The sequence below is a fragment of the Drosophila erecta genome, unplaced genomic scaffold (genome assembly GCF_003286155.1).
Source record: "Drosophila erecta strain 14021-0224.00,06,07 unplaced genomic scaffold, DereRS2 tig00000000-arrow-pilon, whole genome shotgun sequence".
In the NCBI taxonomy this organism is placed as follows: Eukaryota; Metazoa; Arthropoda; class Insecta; order Diptera; family Drosophilidae; genus Drosophila; species Drosophila erecta.
Window position 1 is genome coordinate 13,273,859 of NW_020825194.1, and position 18,829 is coordinate 13,292,687.

Below are 18,829 nucleotides of genomic sequence, written 5' to 3' on the forward strand. Positions count from 1 at the left end.
GGACTCGGATTCGGATTCCGATCCGAAATGTGAGGCATCTCTTTAACGATATTCAACGGCACTAAATCTTCAAGGACAGGGAGCTGAAGTGAGTTAATCATGAATGATTTAACGAGTCGTAGACCATTTAATTGCCATTCAGCTCGGACATGACAGCAATCGGTGATTAAGCCAAACGAGCCACAATATAAAAAATAGAGAGCGACACCAAATTGTGTTCGCTTTTAACGACTTGACAAAGTCATTTAAGGAATTTCTTTTGACAATTTTGATCCGAGCTCCTCATCAGACTCGATGGGAAGTATCAGAGTATCCGGCACCTGTAAGTTTGTTTTGCGGGGGCCGCAGCAGCACGCGCCATTTCGCTGGAAATTGAAAACGTGTCCAACATCGAGACATCAATTTTTAAACAGAAGTAATCACTTTGTAAACGCCGAGCGGAGAGGAAAAAATAAATATTCGAGCATATTCTCTGGGGGTTGACTTGGGCTAAGCCGGAAAAACCAGCGACCAGGGACTGGAGTCCTGCAAGTCCTTTGGTCCTTTTCGGTTTTTGCGCTGCTCCGTTTGTACACACGTATGTATTTACCCTCGACAAGTGCTCCTCAAATTTCTGGGGTTCGCTCCGCTTGATTTCCAAATTTCTGCACGTAACAACGTAAAGTTGCAGAAATTTTTATACAATTTGTTGCATGCATAATTCACGAGGACAACAAAGTTGGGAGGGACCTCTGGATTTATGTGGGTTGTGTCTGGCTAAAGAACTTTCGGTGACTGTCGAGGAATTATGATGAGCCAGGGCATCAAAGAAAGTGACTTAAACGGTTTGGGTATTCAATTTGGGGAAAGTAATGGTGCACAGAGAGAAGATAATGCTTATGCTCTCAGATCCCAACAAACCTGCGGATATGCCGCTTTGTTTGACAGCCAATTTGGCATATACACATTTTTCGATCATATGATTTAGGGCTTAAGCCCTAAGTCGCAGCTATTTTGGCTAATTGATGGCACGGCAAATAAAATCGATACAGAAAACTGAGACCCCATCAAACAACATAAGACCCCGTTAATCTATCGATTCGAGCGCCACCATTTAATTGCCGACCGCACTAAAAGTGAGAAAAAAAGGGAAATAAAAATTAAAAATCCAAATAAGCTAAAAATTTATTAAATTCTCATTTATCAAATGCCATAAATCACGCGCGTCTGCGTCGTATTTTGTGTTTTATTCCAAATGATCTATCAACAGTTGCCATTTCGATGGCTATTCGCTCACTTCAGACGTTTTTATGACTAGCTAATTTGGTTTGTTTTTGATTTTGATTTGTCAGTTTATTGTGGCTGGCTGTCAATGATTCGCTCTCGCTTTCAGCTTTTCTGCTGGCTCAATGAACTATAAAAAACTAATGTTTCGGAGCTTCGCTAACTGTGCTCCTGACAAGTGAATGAAAGGCCGAATGATGATGTCAATCTATCAAATACACACACACCCCCTTTATTTTTTCTGACCACACCATCAACTCGAACACACGCACACACCTCTGGGCCTGTCAACTTTTACTTTCCGCTTGACCTTTGCTAAACTGTCAAAATTTGTTGTCAAAACGTGTGATGTTGCTGCTGCTGCGCTGTTGCTGCTGCTGCTGCGTTGTATTTGCATTTGACAGCTGCTGTCGGACGTCCGCTGCCCTCACATATATTTTCGCACTTTTGCAGCAGACGCAAACGCGGCTTTGAACTACTAAATCATTTTTGACAGTTGGCAGCGAAGCCGGGGAAAGCCCCCAGTTGCTGTCTCTTTCGCCCATGACCTTGAGAACCGTTACACTCGCGCAGACTTACACACACACACACACAGCCAGACATTTTTATTCCGATGGTGTAGCCTTTGTTTATGCAATAAATTAAAAGCAATAATTTTTCATCTTGAGCCAACAGCAGCAGCAGCAGCAGCAACAGTTGAAAGTTCGCCCGCTGCGGCGCAACAACATTAATTTTACACACAAGCACATGCCGAAAGAGAGGGGGCTATAGCTGGCGAGTGAGAGCGGGAAAGAGACGGCCTCGCACAAATGGAAAGAGACGGGGGCATTTGATAAAGTACCGCCATGGCAATGGCATTGTTTTTAACTCGCTGCGACTGCGCTAAAAGCGAAAAAAAAGTGCAGAAACAATAACTCAACTTGTGCTCCACATACACAGCCATACGCCGGGTTACGAATTTGCCGGATTGCAGGTTCAACGGACGCTTTGCGCCTGCGCAGGGTTAAACAAATTGCAGCTGTCTCCCTCTACGGCGGTCTCCCTCCGCAGCCCTCTCCCTCTCCCTCTCCATCTCCCTCGCACTGCCAGTGTGCCATTAATTCTAGCGCTTGCCGGCTTGTTTGACAGTTCTGACAGACGATTATTTAAAGTTGTGCTTAAACGCCCGCTCGCTGTCTCTGTCCCCTGCGCACTCTCTGTCCCTTTCTGCTCTTGGCCATGGCCCACGGCTGTCTGCCAACCGCCGCCGCCCCCGCCCCGCCCTCTGGGCACGCCCCCCGCCTCTGCCGCCCAAGGAAATAATACAAATTACACTCTGGCTGCTCTCCTTTCGGCCAGCCTAAAATAAAAGCCCTGTTTTGTGGGTTAGTGGGTCTTTCGAACTTCGGTTTACACTGGCGAAAAGGTGGACTCTTTGGAGTTTGACATTTGGATATAGAAACTGAACCGCATTATCGGGATAACTAGCTGAAGGTACTATCACAAGATTACACTGGCCCCCAGATACAGCGCGTTTTTTCCAGTGCAGGAAAAACAATCGAATATGAGTTACATTTGACCGGCCCTACACTTGCCTTTTAACGATTTAAATGCCCTGGCACGCCATTCCTCAATTTAACGCATCATAAAGAGGGAAAACTGCATCCTGGGCTGCGACTTTACGACCCAGAGGAGGCTGCTTAGCCAGCAAAGAAAAATATGCAAAAAATAATAAAAACAGAGTGCAGAACACAGAACACAGAAAGAAAAGCCCCACATGGAGGGCCGCTGCCGACCATAAATCAAATTTCAATTCACGTGCCGGTCGCTCGACCATTCGTTTTTGCCCCATGTTCATTAATGAAAGCGAAATGCGCTTATATAATGCCATAATGCCGCGACTATCGGGCAGCGGACATCGGACATCGGACATCGGACATCATCGAAACTGCCACTGATTTTCGCAGCAGAAATTGGCACAAGTTCATCATCATCATCTGGCGGCTGATGTATTTTTAAGTTTTCTGCTCTTTTTTCCAGTGGGCGTGGCCCACATGCACGTTGAAAGCTGCGGAGACCGCCGATGTTCAATTTATGAGCCGCAGACAGTATTCGTCCCGGCCCTCGCCCCTTTAATCGATTGTAGTTTTTAATTAAAACTTAACTTTATAATGATTTTTTATCAGCTGTCCGGCGCGCAGGCTGCTTAAGTCTAAATTAAAAAGAAATTTCTCATTTCAAAAGATCGCAGAAACAGGAAGCCGCAGCCGCGCGCAAAGTGGGCGTGGACCGGGCAGGAACGTGATCGCGAACAGGATTAGGGACAGACCCAGGAACTAAGGGACCCAGGAACTAAGGAACTCAGGAACCGATCTATATCGATGCCCTTGGCCATCGGCCAAATTTTGATTGATGTGCGAACCGAAGGGCAGCACGTGTTTCGCTTCAGATCTACTCGCCCACTGGCTGTATCTTAAAGTTTCTAAAGTATCTAAGTATCCATCTACGCTAAGGTACTGATATAGTGTTAAATGACTTAATGTGGAATGCGACTTACCATCATATGTTAGTTCTGAAGGATTGAGTGATGATAAGAACTTACCATCTGCAACGAGAAGAGAGCGGGAAAGTGAGTTAATTTCAATTAAAGCTGTCCGCATGCATTACAATAATTATCAATAATTGCCATTTGTGACTGACCACTAAGCACAGCTAATTTGTGGAAATTATGAAAAAATGCAACGCATGATGTCTTTTTTCTGAATTTTCTATGAAAGTGATTGGCTCGTTTTGTGTGTCTTCAAATGAAAACCAAATCAGTAAACATACCAGGCAGGTGTACCATTTTTAAATGGGGTATTTAAAACTCAGATACGTTTTCCTGTTCGTGTTTGCCCAACCCCCGCACCCCCTTGTCCATAAATGAAGCATTAAAACGCTTAATTACGTGCGTTTTATTGTTGCTGCTATTGAACAATATAGTTTTTGTGCAGGTATTTGTTTGGCTTTTGTTTGCCACCTTGCTGCATTTTTGGTTTTCCTGCATATGCATATAGCATAATTTTTTTGGTTGGGTGCCTGATTAATTTTATTATTGTGCAGCATTTAATTTAATACGCATTGCGGCGCATAATGTACAATAATTATTTTAAATTCACTTTGACAAGCGCACACACACGTATGCACATGGGCATTCTCACCCACGCTAACCGCTTTCATTTCCCTGTTAATGTTAATTTAATATTTTACATTGTGCTCGTGTTTTAATTTTGCCTGCGGTTTGCCATGTTTGTTCCCGCTGAAATTGTTGAACTTTTTCGCTTATTTTTACGCTTTTGTTATCATAAAACAAAAATGCAAATTAACGCAGAATCCTCTTCTGCTGCTTCATCTCTTTTTGTATTGTTAATTATTTATGGCTGTCATGGTAAACTTTTTTCCATATTTTTTTTTGATTTTTTCGCTCTTAATTTTGCCGTGTTTTATCGTTTTTGCCGCATTTTATTTGCACGCATTTTATTTCAATAAATTATTAATTTTTTCAATTTCTTTCAAGTGATTTTTTGTGACATTTTATGGCAATTTTAAGCCCCTCAGCATTTTTGTTGCCCCAAAACAAATTAATCCCCAAAAGCTTGATTTTCCATCGAATTCTTCGCTATTTCCGTTTGCTGTAACGCAAGCCAGATTTTCATTTTATTTGTATGGCCCAGCTGGAGTTTGTTTTCATTTTTTAGTTTGTTGTAAATAAATCAACGATAATTAACCTTCTGCAGCGCGTAGAAATAATTTTACTGTCAATGTTGTCACCACTGACAGTCGAACATCTTAAATCATTTGTGTTGTTGTGGCTCTGTTTCTCTCGTTGTCTTGTGTTTTTTTTTTTGCTTTTTTCCTGCTGATCAGAGAACGAAATTAAAAAGCGCAACAACGACGGACACTAAACACGGCTAAATGATCAACGCGCCCCGAAAATGCCAAATGCGCCAAATGAAATGCCAATTCGCACTCAATTGGAGGTAGCATTGGCGAACTGGCGACAAAACACCTTTTCGAAAAAGTCTTGGGTCTCCGCAGTCTCCATCTCTGTCTGTCGCTCTGTTTCCGTCTCTTTTGCGCTCCAATCAGTGAGAGAAATGAACTTTATAACTCTTGCAACCCAGCCTTTAAATGCTAGTAGATATTTAATTGTAACTCTAAATATGCCTGTTGGGCGTCATATCCTCGCACTTCTAGTAGGTGTGCTTATTTGTCGCCCAAATTGCTGGGGCTTTTCTCGCTGTGCATCCCTTCTCCCTGATGCGTAGACGTCAAAATGCCGCGGTGGCAATTAAATGCCTTCGACGCTCATTGCCAACGCCTCAGTCTCGAATTGGACTTTGGCTTTCAGCCGGAGCTCCAGGAGTCCAGGAGGAGTCTTCTCTGCGGATCGAGTCCGTCCTGGAGCCTCCACCCTTTTCCACCTGGAGAGTCTGGAAAGTCGGAGCACCGCTCGGCCACAAATAACGCCCAAATATGGCGCAATTTCATTCGCAACGCAGCGAATCGATTGCCGATGCCACCGCTGCCGCTTTCAATTCGATGCGTTTCGATTTATTTATCACCTGTCGTTGAAAATTGAAATTGCATTCGCCTCGAGACTGGAGGCTTTTTGCCTTAGTCCCATTTCATTTTATTTCATTTCATTTCGATTCGTTTCGTTTCGTCTTCGTCTCTGTTCAGCTTCGCCTGTGTTGGCCAGGTAATCATTGTCAACAATTAATGAACAGGCCCACTGGTGGGCGTGGCAGTCGTTTAATGAACAAACCACCGCAGAGGCGGTGGTGCTTTCCTTTTTTCTGATTTTCTGCTTTTTCTTTGTTCCCTGTCCAGATATTTATAAATTAGCCCAGGCCTTTTCCTATTAGAATGGCCAAAAAACTCATCAGCATACTGTAAGATGTTGTGTTGCTCGGGGCGATAATGAGCCATAATGGCGCTGGCAAAGGAGTTCGGGGAGTTGGCCAAGTTAAAGGGAAAGGAGGGCAGGGCAGGGGAGGGGCAGGAAGAGGGTCCGAAACTGGTTCGAGCCCGCCGCTCTTAAGAGCTCTTAATGCCGCCGCATGTGTATGCTTCCACCTCTGCTTTTTGCATATTTAAAAGCTTGATTCCGTTCAGACCGAACATTGATCGACTAATCAGCAAAAGGCCAAGACGCGCAGGCGGGGGGGTGGAGGGTGCACTTCTTATCAATGCACTTTGCCGTGCTACACGTAAACTTACTTTAAACGCGCCAAACTTTTCATTGGCGATAAGCAGGGTAACCTCCGTCGAGTCCCTGCCTCTGACTGATAGTAATGCATTCGCAGAAAACTGATATATTGTTGTGCAAGATATGCTGTACTAATGCACACATATAAGCCAAGCTCATTAGCCATCTAGTCCCGCTGGCTTACAGGTCCAGGAACCCCATTCAGTGTTTTTTTCAGAAAGTTGAAATAGGAATCTGGCTTGATGCGTTTTTCTGAGTGCAGCCATTGATTTGCATCATTGTTTATGTACTTTGCATGCGCCTGGAAAGTTGCACTTGATTGGCAGGCAGCACTTGGGCACTTGGCCACTTGGGCACTCAGGAGCGGAGTCATTAGAGCGGCAATTGGCCAGGGCCAAAAGGCTGAGCGTGTTCGTGCCGGCGGCGTGCGCTTCAACGCTTTGGTCTTGGCCACATCGCTCCGTGCCGCCGATTTTGCTCTCGACTCGGGTATAGACCACGGTCTGGTCTCTGGGCTTGTGGCATGCGGACTTTTGTAGCAGACAAAATTGTCGACAAATAGTTTACACAGGCATGAAATTTTGCTGCCCCAGCGAGCAACAAAAGAATGTTGTTGCTCGTGGCGCAGTTGTTGTTGCAGTGGCCGCAGTTGTTGCAGGAATGTTGCAGCAGCAACATGCAACACAAGCTATTGGCGAGCGAAAGGCGAGTGGCTTGGGTGCGGATCTTGCGGATGGAGACAAGTGCAACCTGATAGCACCCACAACCATCCACAACCACCCACCTGCCACAAAATGTTTAATTAAATTATGTGAGCAGAGAGCGGAGTGCCAGGATTATGCATTGTATGCGGTCATTAATTCATATCAAAAGGGTAATTGAAAACCGCATAAATTAAACAACAGCATGCAAAAAACCAAAAAATACGCCTATATAAAACAGAGCAATCAGTTTTTTATTCAAATTTCTTTCCCTGTTATCCGCTGGGGAATGTGCAACGCGCTACTTTGACATTTGGCTGCATTATAGTTTAATCTTATTAAAATATTTATTTTATTAAAATATGCATGCAATTTGTTAATTTAACTGCTGCGTTTGCTGTTATCCCCCGCCTCTGCCCCGCGCCGCCTACTATTTTATTTATGCAGCACTTTTCTCCCTGATACCCTGGAATACCTTGGGGTATTTGCTTTTGCAGGCAAAGATAAAGTTATAAGTGCTACATATTCCTTAAGCCGGCAGATAAAACTCGCACTGATTTCCTAGTCTAGGTCTAGGTGAAAAATAGTGGACATTTTAGGGATATAAGTACGCACAAAACCAGTAGATCTAATGAGGGTATCCCAACTATCGACAGCTCTTTAAATGGCGCTCTCCGTTTTTTTAGTCGGCCATCACTGATTTCGTGCTTTTATTGTGGCAGCCACTGCGCTTAATTGCATTTTGTATATGAATTAATGAATTTTTTATCAGCAACAATGCACCTACACACACACAGAGAGAGACAGATGTGCTATATAAGCCTCTGCTCATGCATGTTTTATTTATTTGCTGCCTTTTTTCGTGTATTTTTTCTTGTCACGGCGCCTGATAATGCAATGAAAACAACAAATGCGCCAACCGCAGCGCTGCACATTTTTTTCGCATTTGTTTTAATGCATTTTTTGCACAGCCTCGAATATTTAATTTCATTTGTGGCAGTCCGACCAATAAAGGCCCACCAGGTATAGACATAGTGCCATTTCGCCGGCCGTTTAATCTCTTCAATACCACGCCAGTCTCTCCAAGGAGTCGGCCATTTACCATATCATTAACAACTAGGCTCGTATCGGGCCGTTAGGATCTTATTATAGATCTGGGTTCCCTGGAACGTAGAACGAGAAAGGGTTCTGCCCGGGGCCGCAAAGTTTCCTTATTGCGTTTCATTAAAATGCAATTAATATAGGCTTTCAGCACTTTCTGACGACTTTGGGGACTCCAAATGATACCCGCACTAGCAGGAAATTAGGGTGCGCCTATAATTAATAACAGTTTCAACGACGATAAGCGGGGGGCGGGGCGGGGCTGTGGTGAAGCATTTCATTAACTTTACATTACATATTATACGAGCCCAAGAGCCGAAGAGACGAGGCGCTGCAATTGTCCCAAAAACTCGGCCAACAGACACGTGTAAGCCCTATGCACACAAAAGTGCACGCAAGACTACACTGAAAAGAAATGGCCTACCCTTGATATTGCTTATTTTCCAATGAACTACCGAATTCCCTTTAGAAGTGAGCGAGTTTCTCCCACTGACACCTGCCACTTCTTTTTTTGCCGTGCACAAAGGGATTGGGAGTGCTTTGTACGAGTCAATCCATTAACGTTTTGATAAAAGATCTTTATGACGACACTCGAAGCCACGGCGGCAATCATCATCATCAGCCGAAGAGCTGAGGCACTGAAATGGCTTTGGTACGTGTTGGCCTGGCCAGCAGCACACACGTTGGGTGCAAAGTAATTGCGTTTAAATGCGTTTACATTAGGGCCCGAAACAAAGATACAAGTGCGAGTATATGTGTGTGGATATGGCAGCATAATGCACTGGAAGTCGGAGCGAACTAATTGCTCAGAGGCCTGCGTGATGACCAAGGACAATTATTACAATACACTTGTAATGGCATTATTAATGCCGCGCGGTGCGATTGTTTTTACGCCATTTCCCAGGCGATAAGCCAGAAATAAATCTCTATTGGCGACTTTACGACCGCCAAAGGCCAACACTCACCCACAAAACGCCAGACCCAACCCGCTCACAGTTTCTTTTTACGACTTTTTAATAGTTCTCACATAGATTTTATAGATCTCTGCCCCGAAAGCTTTGATGGCCCCCTATTTGTTGTTCTTCTTCTGACTTCTGGCCAGAGCGCATAAAATTGATTTCCTTTTCCCGGTTTCCCGGTTTCCCGACTCGGGCGTTTACTTCTTTCTGGGCTGTCATAAAATTTATGTTTATGTCGTAAAATTTAGTTCGATTTTTGCCCTTTGAGCAATCGATGTGCGTGTTTCACTACCCCCACTGCATTTTTTTTCTATTTTCTGGACCACACCAGGTGCTTGCAAAGGGTTTCCTCACAGACTCGGAGACAATGCCAAAAAAGGGAAGTAGTACGCAACTTTTCCGGCCAAGAAATTGCCGCCTGCCTGATATAAACAAACGACAGACATTTATTTTTATTACACACCTTTTGGGGGGCTTTTTCTCCTTCGCTCTTCCCTTGCGAAGGGTGACACTTTGGTAGTAGATTCTAGTTATTCTAATGCACATTTCATAGGCAATTCCAAATTAGGCAATGTTTGCCAATGTACTTGCACCCACCCTCTACAGCAAGGTGTGGCCTTGGGTGGGTGGATACTTTCCCTTTTCTCCTGGGCGCAGAGAGGGGAACTGCCTCCTTATAAAAAAGTAATTTTCCCATTCGAGGCTTTTTGTATATTAGAAGAAATGGCTTTATTTATTTCTTATTTCTGGCCGTACAAGTGCGAAATGAGGAAAACTTTTGCCGCCAGCTTTCACTTCAGCTCGCTCCACTCTACTCGCTTTTCTTTTACTTTACTTGAGTATTTTCTTTTCTGGTTGGGCGCCCGTTAAATTGGCAAGTTTGTTGTGCTAAGTTTTTGGGGTCTCGCGCTGCCACTCGAAGCCCATAAATTAGACGCACAAATTAGAAATTATGTGCGCATTTAAATGTGAAGAGGAGCTCCGGCTTGCTCCATATGTTTTTGGGCCAACTTCACCGAGCTAATGAAATGGCAGTGGGTTGCCCTGGCCTTTTAGTCAAAGCCAATGAATATTTGAAGAGTCTGCAACCGAATGGCTTCGCAAAAAAACCGAAATAAGAATGAAAGGAACGAGCGCATAAGTGCGAAATGGAACTTTTGTGCCACGGCGCCATTTGGCGCTACAAAAGATATTTTTCCATTGAAAGCGTTATATGGCCGGCGAAAAAGTTGTTTAAATTTAGCACAAGACACATGTGTGTATACATCTCCTCGTTCAGTGGGTGTGTTTTGGGGGGGAGGAGATGCGGAGATGCGGAGATGCGGAGATGGGGCTTACAAGCCCCAGAAATTCCGCATTTTGCATTTCGCATTTCGCATTTCTTTGTGCCGACTCTTACTTTATTTCGCGGGCCGGAGACAATTGCCACGGAGATGACTCAAAATTGCAGACAGTTCAATGATCACTCTGGTTCCTTGCCCTCGTGATCAACACTCTTATCAGACCATTTGCATCGCCAAGAAGTCCAATTCGTCGACCCCCTGGCGTTTCCCTCTCATTTTCCGCGCTCGCTAATGTCGTTTATCATTAGGGCAGGCTAACCTACAATTTCCATACCGCCGGCCCAGAAAATGTATATGTAAATACACCTATATTTACCGCACTTTTCTACATAATTTTCCCCAGCCATTCTCTGGCACAATTTTCCTCCTGTTGACGCTAGATAATTTCCTTTTTCGAGGGCGGCGAGGGAACGCATTACAAAATGTCAAAATTTCCTCACAAAACGCCCTCGACACGCTCCAACCAGGTGGGCGGTTTCTTCTGCTTGGCAGCGGAGGGGAGGGGAAGGGGTGGCTGGTTCGTTAGTTAAGTTAAGTTAGTAGGTGGCATAACAAAACAAAACAATACAAAACCGAGAGGCAGAGTTGGTCAGGTGAGCACAGAACCGCCGGCCGGCCACGCCCATCATTCAGCCACAAGGCGCATAATTTGTCATTGACTGTTTGCCCAGGCCAACTGGGCGGGGGGCGATGGGGGAGGGGCTGCTGCCACGCCCACTGCGGTCAGGGCGAAGGCTACACAGCGCCATAAGTACGTCTCAATGTTATCAGATACCATGTTCAGCTAACATTTATATGGATGTGAAATAGGGATTTCGTGAGTTTTCCACTTCATACTGCTTTGCATACCAATTTCTCTCTCTGTAATATCTTCGGTGTTTCGGGGCTTTGTTTTCGAAGCGAACTAGCCGAAAACAAGGCCTCTTCAAGGGGCCGTGGATAATGCCGGTAGTGGGCGTGGCCGGTCGAGAGCTTGTTGGCTAGCTGCCCAAAACACGAGCTGCTTAATTTGCCTGGCTGGGCATTTAAAAAGCATTTAGCATACAGTGCAGTCGCTGCGAATAGGTACACTCACTTTGGGGCTACTTTTGAAGTTTAAGGAGCACTTAAAGTGTATATCAACCATTTCATATCACATTGTTTTCGGAATACATGCTCTGATTTCCCCGGATTTCGTTGCCATCTCCGGCGTATCTCATTGATTCTGGCCTCAGCGAAAACGAGAGGTCGTCAGGGCTCAGAGCACACTCGTACACACACTTGAGCTCGAGGAGAGAGAGCCGTATAATTATAATTGCTGATAAATGCCTCGTACTAATAAACACTTGGCAGCACGATGGGGCATCAAGAGGATGGGGCGAGGGGCATGCGGCAGATCGGGATTGGCATCGGGATCGGGACGTGTGACGCTAATGACACTTGGCTTCGTCGGGCAGAAATGAAATGATTTGTGTGAGAGATTGCATGCCGCGCAGTGATTTGTGATTTGTGTGTTGAGAAATGCAGTTTTAAACTGCAAAACTGCAAAACTGCAAAACTGGCAGCTTGATAAGCTCCGCCACTGTCATCAGCAGCGTACGGCACTTGATAGCTCTATTAATGGCACGCCACCATCGTGCCATCTCTTTCGCGCACCGTATGGCCCTCTCTTTCGCGGATGCAGTTCAAAGCGACAGCGAGACGCCGAAATGAATGCGAAAATAATGAATAATAAAAGTCGGGAGTACATGGTTTTTAATGTTTCCTTGGGAATGAATAGCACTGAGGTTAATGCGGGGGGACAGAAATTAAAAAAATACTTATCTCCGTCTGTCTGTCTGTCTCTGTCTCTGTCTCTTTCTCAAGCGGTCTGGCCATCTCTCTCGCCGACTTATCACTTGATGGCTTGAGTGTTCGTCCGGCTGTTACTAATTTATGCAACCGCCAGTGTGGCAGATCCATAACTATATTACGACGATAAGTGTAAAGCTAGACAAATTTCAAGTCAAAAGCGACCACCCATGAAACGCGATTCCCAGCGAAAGGGATGGGTATACGAGCGCTGCGTGCGACAGAGACGGCGCGGAAGTTTGCATTTTGTTCGGGAATTGGGAATCGGGAAATTCAGCAGTCAGCAGTCTGAGCAACCCTCAAAGTCCTTTTGCTTTTTTGGTGTTGCTTGTTTGTCAACTGCCGGCGACCTTCCGCCTCATCCCACCGAAAATTTGAGGAACTCCCAGTGCTGGTGTTGATGATTCCGTTGATGTGAGGGTTGCCCCGGGAAGATTCCGGCCTGGCTGCCGGGAAATTCGATGCGCATTCTATTCATTGGCGTGTCGGCCCAGAAATATGATAATGCGCCGCACCACACAGCACCGCATCGGTGGAAAAAAGCAACAGTCAGTTCGTAAATTTTCATTGTAGAATAAGAACAAGTCCCGTCACTCGTTGAGTTGCTTTTTAGGTATTTTTTTAGGGGATGAAGATGTATTGCCCTTTGTGCCGTTTGACGTAATGTTACATAAGCTCTCGTTGGTCCTGGTCCCCCGACTATTGCCACATTTCCCATTTTTCCCCTCACCCAACTCCTCATTATGAAACATCGCATTTCTGTTTCAATTTTTACGAGTGCGCGAATGCGAATCAACCCGAGCGGAATCCCAAACGTGCAGCAGCTGGTGTGGCACGTTTTGCCGGATTCTAGGGGTTAGGGATTCCTATTCCGAATCAGGAATTCAGGAATTCAGGAATATGAATATGCCTAGTCCTATGCCAGCAAGATAACCCCGCACAGATATGGGCAATTTCTGCCAGCACTGCACAAAAGGTTTTTTCTTCGTTCTCGTTAATGCGTAAAATTTTAATTTCATTTTTTGCCGATCGCTGGCTGGGTTCTGGGTTGGGAAATTCGTGTCAGCATTTTGACAAAAGAGTTAAAAAGTTGTGGGAACAATGAAAGACGGATCTGCAGATAATATGGGGTGTGAATTATGATTGGATGTCATATGCATAAGTGCGGCGTAATCTAGGGGCATTTGATTCAAATTATTAAATAGGGATTTTACAACCTAACAAGACATAAAATGATCTAAAATAACTAAGAGAGCCTCAAGCGCGCTTACTTGCTTTCCCAAAATAAAACAGACAGTACAATTAAAAGTGGGTGGAGTGAGGAAAATTCTTTCACATCACAAAAGACGGGGAAAACTCCCAGGGCGAAATGCCTGAGAAAAACTGTCAACGCTGAGGGAAAGGCCCAAATGGAAATGGAAATGGAAATTGTCTAATTGTGCGTGGTAAGATAACAAAGCAGAGTTAGAGCTTCCTGTTATTGTTATGCCTCTTGTTGCTCTTGCAAAACTCATTCCATCAACGTAAATAAGCTAGAACAACAGGGCATCGGCCAAAGATAATCGCCTTACTGGGGATACAAATAGAACAAAACAAAAAATGAGGAAAAGCAAATAAGTGCACTTCACACAAGGTCGGGTAGGATTTAAATGCCGCAGTGACAAAAACCAAAAACAAGCTGCCATCCCATCCCTCCCCTTCCGATTTGCGAGAAGGATATGTTTTAAAATTGTAACAATTGGCAATTGTGTGGGTCTTGCGGCTTGACGAAACTTCCCGAGCGGAAAGGATAACACGCACTTTTCGACCCAACCCCATGAAAGTTAATTTACGTCACGCAGCATTTTCAATCAATGTCAGTGGCGCGGCGGTGAGAGGGGTCCTTTTTCGGCGAAAACCAAGGGGTTGCTGAAGGACCACCCGTTGGCTGTGTTTATTTTCATTTCCAATTTCATTGCCTGACCCCACGGCTGATCTCGTTTTGATTTGCATCTAAGCACGACACTTGACGACTCGTCAATTTCGCCCGTGTAAATAAACAGATTGGGCTTTAAATGTGAGTATCGCTTGGCTCTTTAGCGCCGCATTAGCTCGTCACTTTGAAAATATTTTTTAATCGAACTCGGACCGAATTGACGAGGGTGCTGTGTGTGTAATTACAGGGTCTGCGGCTGTCAGTTAAAGCATGTTGGGATTTACAGGGAAACCTATCTGCCAGCATAGGTGTATGTGCAGCTATAATTAAATTCGAAAAGTATCTTTAACTTTTTCGGGGCCTTGCGCCGCACAATTCATGGAAATTTCCAGGATGCGCCGCATCCTTGTGCTGGTTCTTTTTGCCCTTCCTCGCTTTTCTTTGTGCGCTCGGCTGGGGCATGAAATTCCTGTCAAAATTGATAAAAATCACATTTTCCATTTGAATAACATTTTACGAATTCGTGCATAAAATTACGACAGAAAAATATTCCCTTTCCTCTGCAGCGGAATGTCTGCAGCTCGGAGAATATATACTTGTACTTGGCAACCGCATTCCACCGCCCTCGGTTGCCTTGTCTACTTAAAATGTGGAAAATATCTATTTGCTACGCCCGGAAAACGCGACGCAAATTTCCCACAGACGCCGAATGGCAGTAGGGAAGTGGAAGAGCGGGGCGGGGCGGGGCGGGGCTGGCCATTTTCTTATCGCTCGGCAAACGGGGAGCGGCAACAGGGAGGGGCGAGGAAGCTGCGGTCCCAAAATTAACATGGAAATTTCGCGCGCTGCTAGAAATTATTCAACTGTAGATAATTTCCATTGAGTGCTCGGGAGTGCACAACTCGAACTATGCCGAAATTTAATTTGTCTACAAAGTCAAGCGACGTGTAGATAAATCAATCAAAATGGCGCGCACACACGGCCGTACAAAAAGATACAGATACTTTCGATGTGCGAGTATGTACGCATATGCTCACATATCGGTGCAACTCACACACAATCGTTAAAGTTGCTGTTCGGCGCGCTTTAAAGTTTTTTCGAATTCGACGTCAACGTCAATGGATTGGCTGCGGAACGCCTCCAACTCGGTGGAGCACTCTTCAAACCCCTCCCTCGAGTACACTCGAAGAAATAGTTGTAGCTCCAGCTAATTCTGGCCAGCCGCCTGCACTGTATAGCTCAAAATGCTATATTTTGAACAGCCGTCTTGCTTCTATGTGGTAATTTGGGCTCCAGGTTTTGTTTTCAGTGTTCCAATTCTTTAAGCAGTGAAACTGCATTATCACCTTGGGTCCCTCACTCAATATTCGTCTTTTCCACATTTTTTTTTCATTTTCTTGAGAGCAAACGACGAGTGGCCTAGAGTGTCTTTTTCGAGAGCTGTTTTGGCCAGGGCTTTTGTTTTTTCGCTGCCGCCATGCAAACAAAGGGGAAAACAACGCACTTGCGCTCTCCGAGGAAATAAAAATACAGAAACAAAATATTATTTTTGCCTATCACCATAAATAATTCACCTGACTTTCCAGCCCCCCGATGCCCCTCGCCGGCGCACGAGATCTTCAAAAAGAAGCGCCAAGTGCAAAGTCAGTCGCACTCGAAAAATATTGAAAAAGCAGCAGCAACGTGGAGAGGCAGGGGTGTGGGGAAAATACTAAAAAACACACATAAAACTCTCTGCAGGCTGAAGTGGAGTGGAGCTTGGAGTGGTGGGTCCACCGGGCTCCAGGCGCGGATCTCCAAGACAGGCAGTCTAGGGCCTCAAAGGCCGCGGTTCCGAGGGCTGTCCCTAGGAAAGTTGTTGTTTCTTAGCCAGGTTGTTGGCTGTTGTTACTCTTTTGTCAAGTTGTTGTACGCTTACGCGGCGAGCTGGCTCGAAAGCTCTGGCGGCACTTGAAACAGAGGCAAACAACATAATCAAAAGTGGGAGACGGCCGCCTCGAGAGGCGTGAAGTGTGTAACACATTCAATAGGGATTAAGCAGATCGGAACTGGCCAGAAGTCTGGCGTGGCATAATTACGAGTAATTTCTGTTACAATAGATTCTCAACACATTTAAATCAAAGTACACATCATTTCGTCAAGTTTCATCCCAAGTTTCCTATCAATCAGGCGAGTTTTCGTGACATGAGCCTGCTTTAGAAGTGGCGTAGCTGGAGGCTTAAAGGCAACTGATTTGGCTTAGACTAGGGCGGCACTTACCAGGGTCTGATGTATCTAGGGCAGGTGGCTGCTGTGAAAGTGGACCGGGAGTACTACCAGCGCCCGGCGATCGGGCGTCATCGTTCATTGCGCCGCCGTAGGACAGCGATGAGCTCGGCGGCCGCTGCAAGTGAAGAGTAAATGAAACAACATGAATAAGTAAGCGCAGTTCGAAAGAGAAGGGAAGAGGGAGTGTGGGGCGTGTGTTAGCGATTGTTAGAATTGATTACAAATTGGTTATAAATGTCGCTTTAAAGTGACACGCCTGGCCATTAAATGCGCCAGACGATACAGCCATGGCCAATGCCAAAGGCAGACATTGTCAGCCCGTCTTGTCCGGATTCTTCCGCCTCCTGGCCCGGCTATAAGTGCCCCTGCCTCCCCCGGCCTGTCTGCACGACTGTCAAGTTGTCAAAAGTGCCTTGGCCTGGCCATATTGTGGACAAACAAATGTTCAAGATTGTCGTGGCCTAGGCCTAGAGCAAAATACAAAACCAAACTGAGGCGAAACGAAGCGACAAGCGAGCAGACAACTTCGTGTGCAGAAATAAATATAGCAGATATACATGTATATTGTATATATAAGTTATCAAATTAATATGCAGCGACTGGCCCTGGCGATCTGACCGTCTTCTAACTAGGAGTAGAGTCAACTCGTCTCCATCTCCAGCTCCATCATCATCGTCATCGTCATCGTCATCGGCAATGGACAACAGGCCAGCGACAAGGATGGCATATTAAACTGGGAGGAGAAAAACTTATGCAGAAACCAAAAATGTCAACGTACCAGGTATTCAGCGTATTCAGCGTATTCAGCGCATTCAGCGATCGAAATCGATCGAAGAGCAATTTAAATTCTGCTAATAACGAAAATACACAAAGCGGCTCGCATTAATTTCGTGCACGTGCAAGCTACAATTTTTAGCCATAAAATTATTATTTTCCCAAGCTCGTAAAAATTCTTGACTTTCGAATACAATGAAACATACGAGTATGTGTTTTTCGTCGCATTTGCGATTCATTTCGAATTCGGGGCACATATTGCTTGTGTTTTCGCTAAATATTTGTTAAATCGCATATTAATAGCGCCCTGCTATAGACAATTTGTGGCTTGTTTGCTTTGTATAATTGTTATGGCCGAATATTTGATTTAATAGCTGCTCGCAGAGCAATGAACTTTTGGGGGATTAGCTGAACCGCAGGCATGGCGAAAATAGCATATAGCTTAGGTTAGATTGGGCGACTTGGCCAAGTTGCAGGGGACGGCTGGTTCCTGCTACTTTCCTGCCTACTTTCCATTTCAAACACACTCGCAGCCGCAAATCTATTAATAATTAGACAACGCCGTCTGCATTTTAAACACTCCTAGCCAATCCAATCCAATCCAAACCCATCCCTCCGCTTTATGAGCCATAAGGTGTCTCTTGATAGTCACATAAACAATTTCCACCATAAACGGACGCGATAAAGCCGCTGGAATCGCCTGCAATTGTAGCAATTGTCGTTGTGCCGTTTATGGCTTATAAACAAAGACAAAGCACAACAACTCTGGACTGACCGTCGGCCAAAATGGAACTATTTAATTAGCCAGCCGAAATCAAATAAAGTGGCCATAAAAAACAGAGCTGCGGCCAAGAGAGCAAAAGAACAGCTTTCCCAAGCGGAGACGGTGAAATTCGATAGGCTTGAAGGTCTGGGCCAAGTCTTCTGGACTTGCTCGCATCTTTCACACTTGCCGCACACTTTGCCAGGGTTCTGTTTCATTTTTTCAATATTACTTTTTTGGCGGTTTGGGCCCTGTGAAGGTGGCTCCAATTACTGGGAGCTGAGAGGCTCGGAACACCGCCGAGTGTTGGCCGAAATGCCTGGCGTGCTCCTTGAAGAGGATCCGGCCAATCGATGCGTGCTTTAATTACATTTTCAATTAGCCGATGGCCCGCTCCACAAATTAAGCTATCGAATTCCTTTCGCATGTCCTGCGACAATTATTAACAAATATCGGTTTTTATTCAAATGATGAGCGCCCATGCTGGGGACTGCTTTTAATATTAATGAAACAGAAACGGGGGGTTCACCCATCTAACCCCAATTCCATTTCCACGTCACGTAATGCTCCCTCATCGTGAAAACTTTTTTCGGGGCGGAGCGGCCCTTTGGGTGCATTAAAATGATCAAGAAACAATTTTCGTTTACCTGCCGGAGCTAAATTATTTATTTAATGCCCTCTC

The 18,829-nt window shown here is 45.1% G+C and overlaps 1 protein-coding gene across 2 annotated transcripts in view; it reads right to left on the minus strand.

Moving 5' to 3' along the window:
* LOC6552022 (homeobox protein homothorax) overlaps positions 1-18,829 on the minus strand; it is a 106,229-nt gene that overhangs the window by 36,619 nt on the left and 50,781 nt on the right. Inside the window, exons 7-8 of one of the 2 annotated variants that reach the window (XM_001980632.3) lie at positions 16,602-16,725; positions 3,800-3,847 (exon numbers count right to left, since the gene is read on the minus strand). In XM_001980632.3, the coding sequence (XP_001980668.1) occupies positions 3,800-3,847; positions 16,602-16,725 (172 nt within the window). The remainder of the gene's footprint in view (positions 1-3,799; positions 3,848-16,601; positions 16,726-18,829) is intronic. The other variant, XM_015154459.2, reaches the window with a different exon arrangement.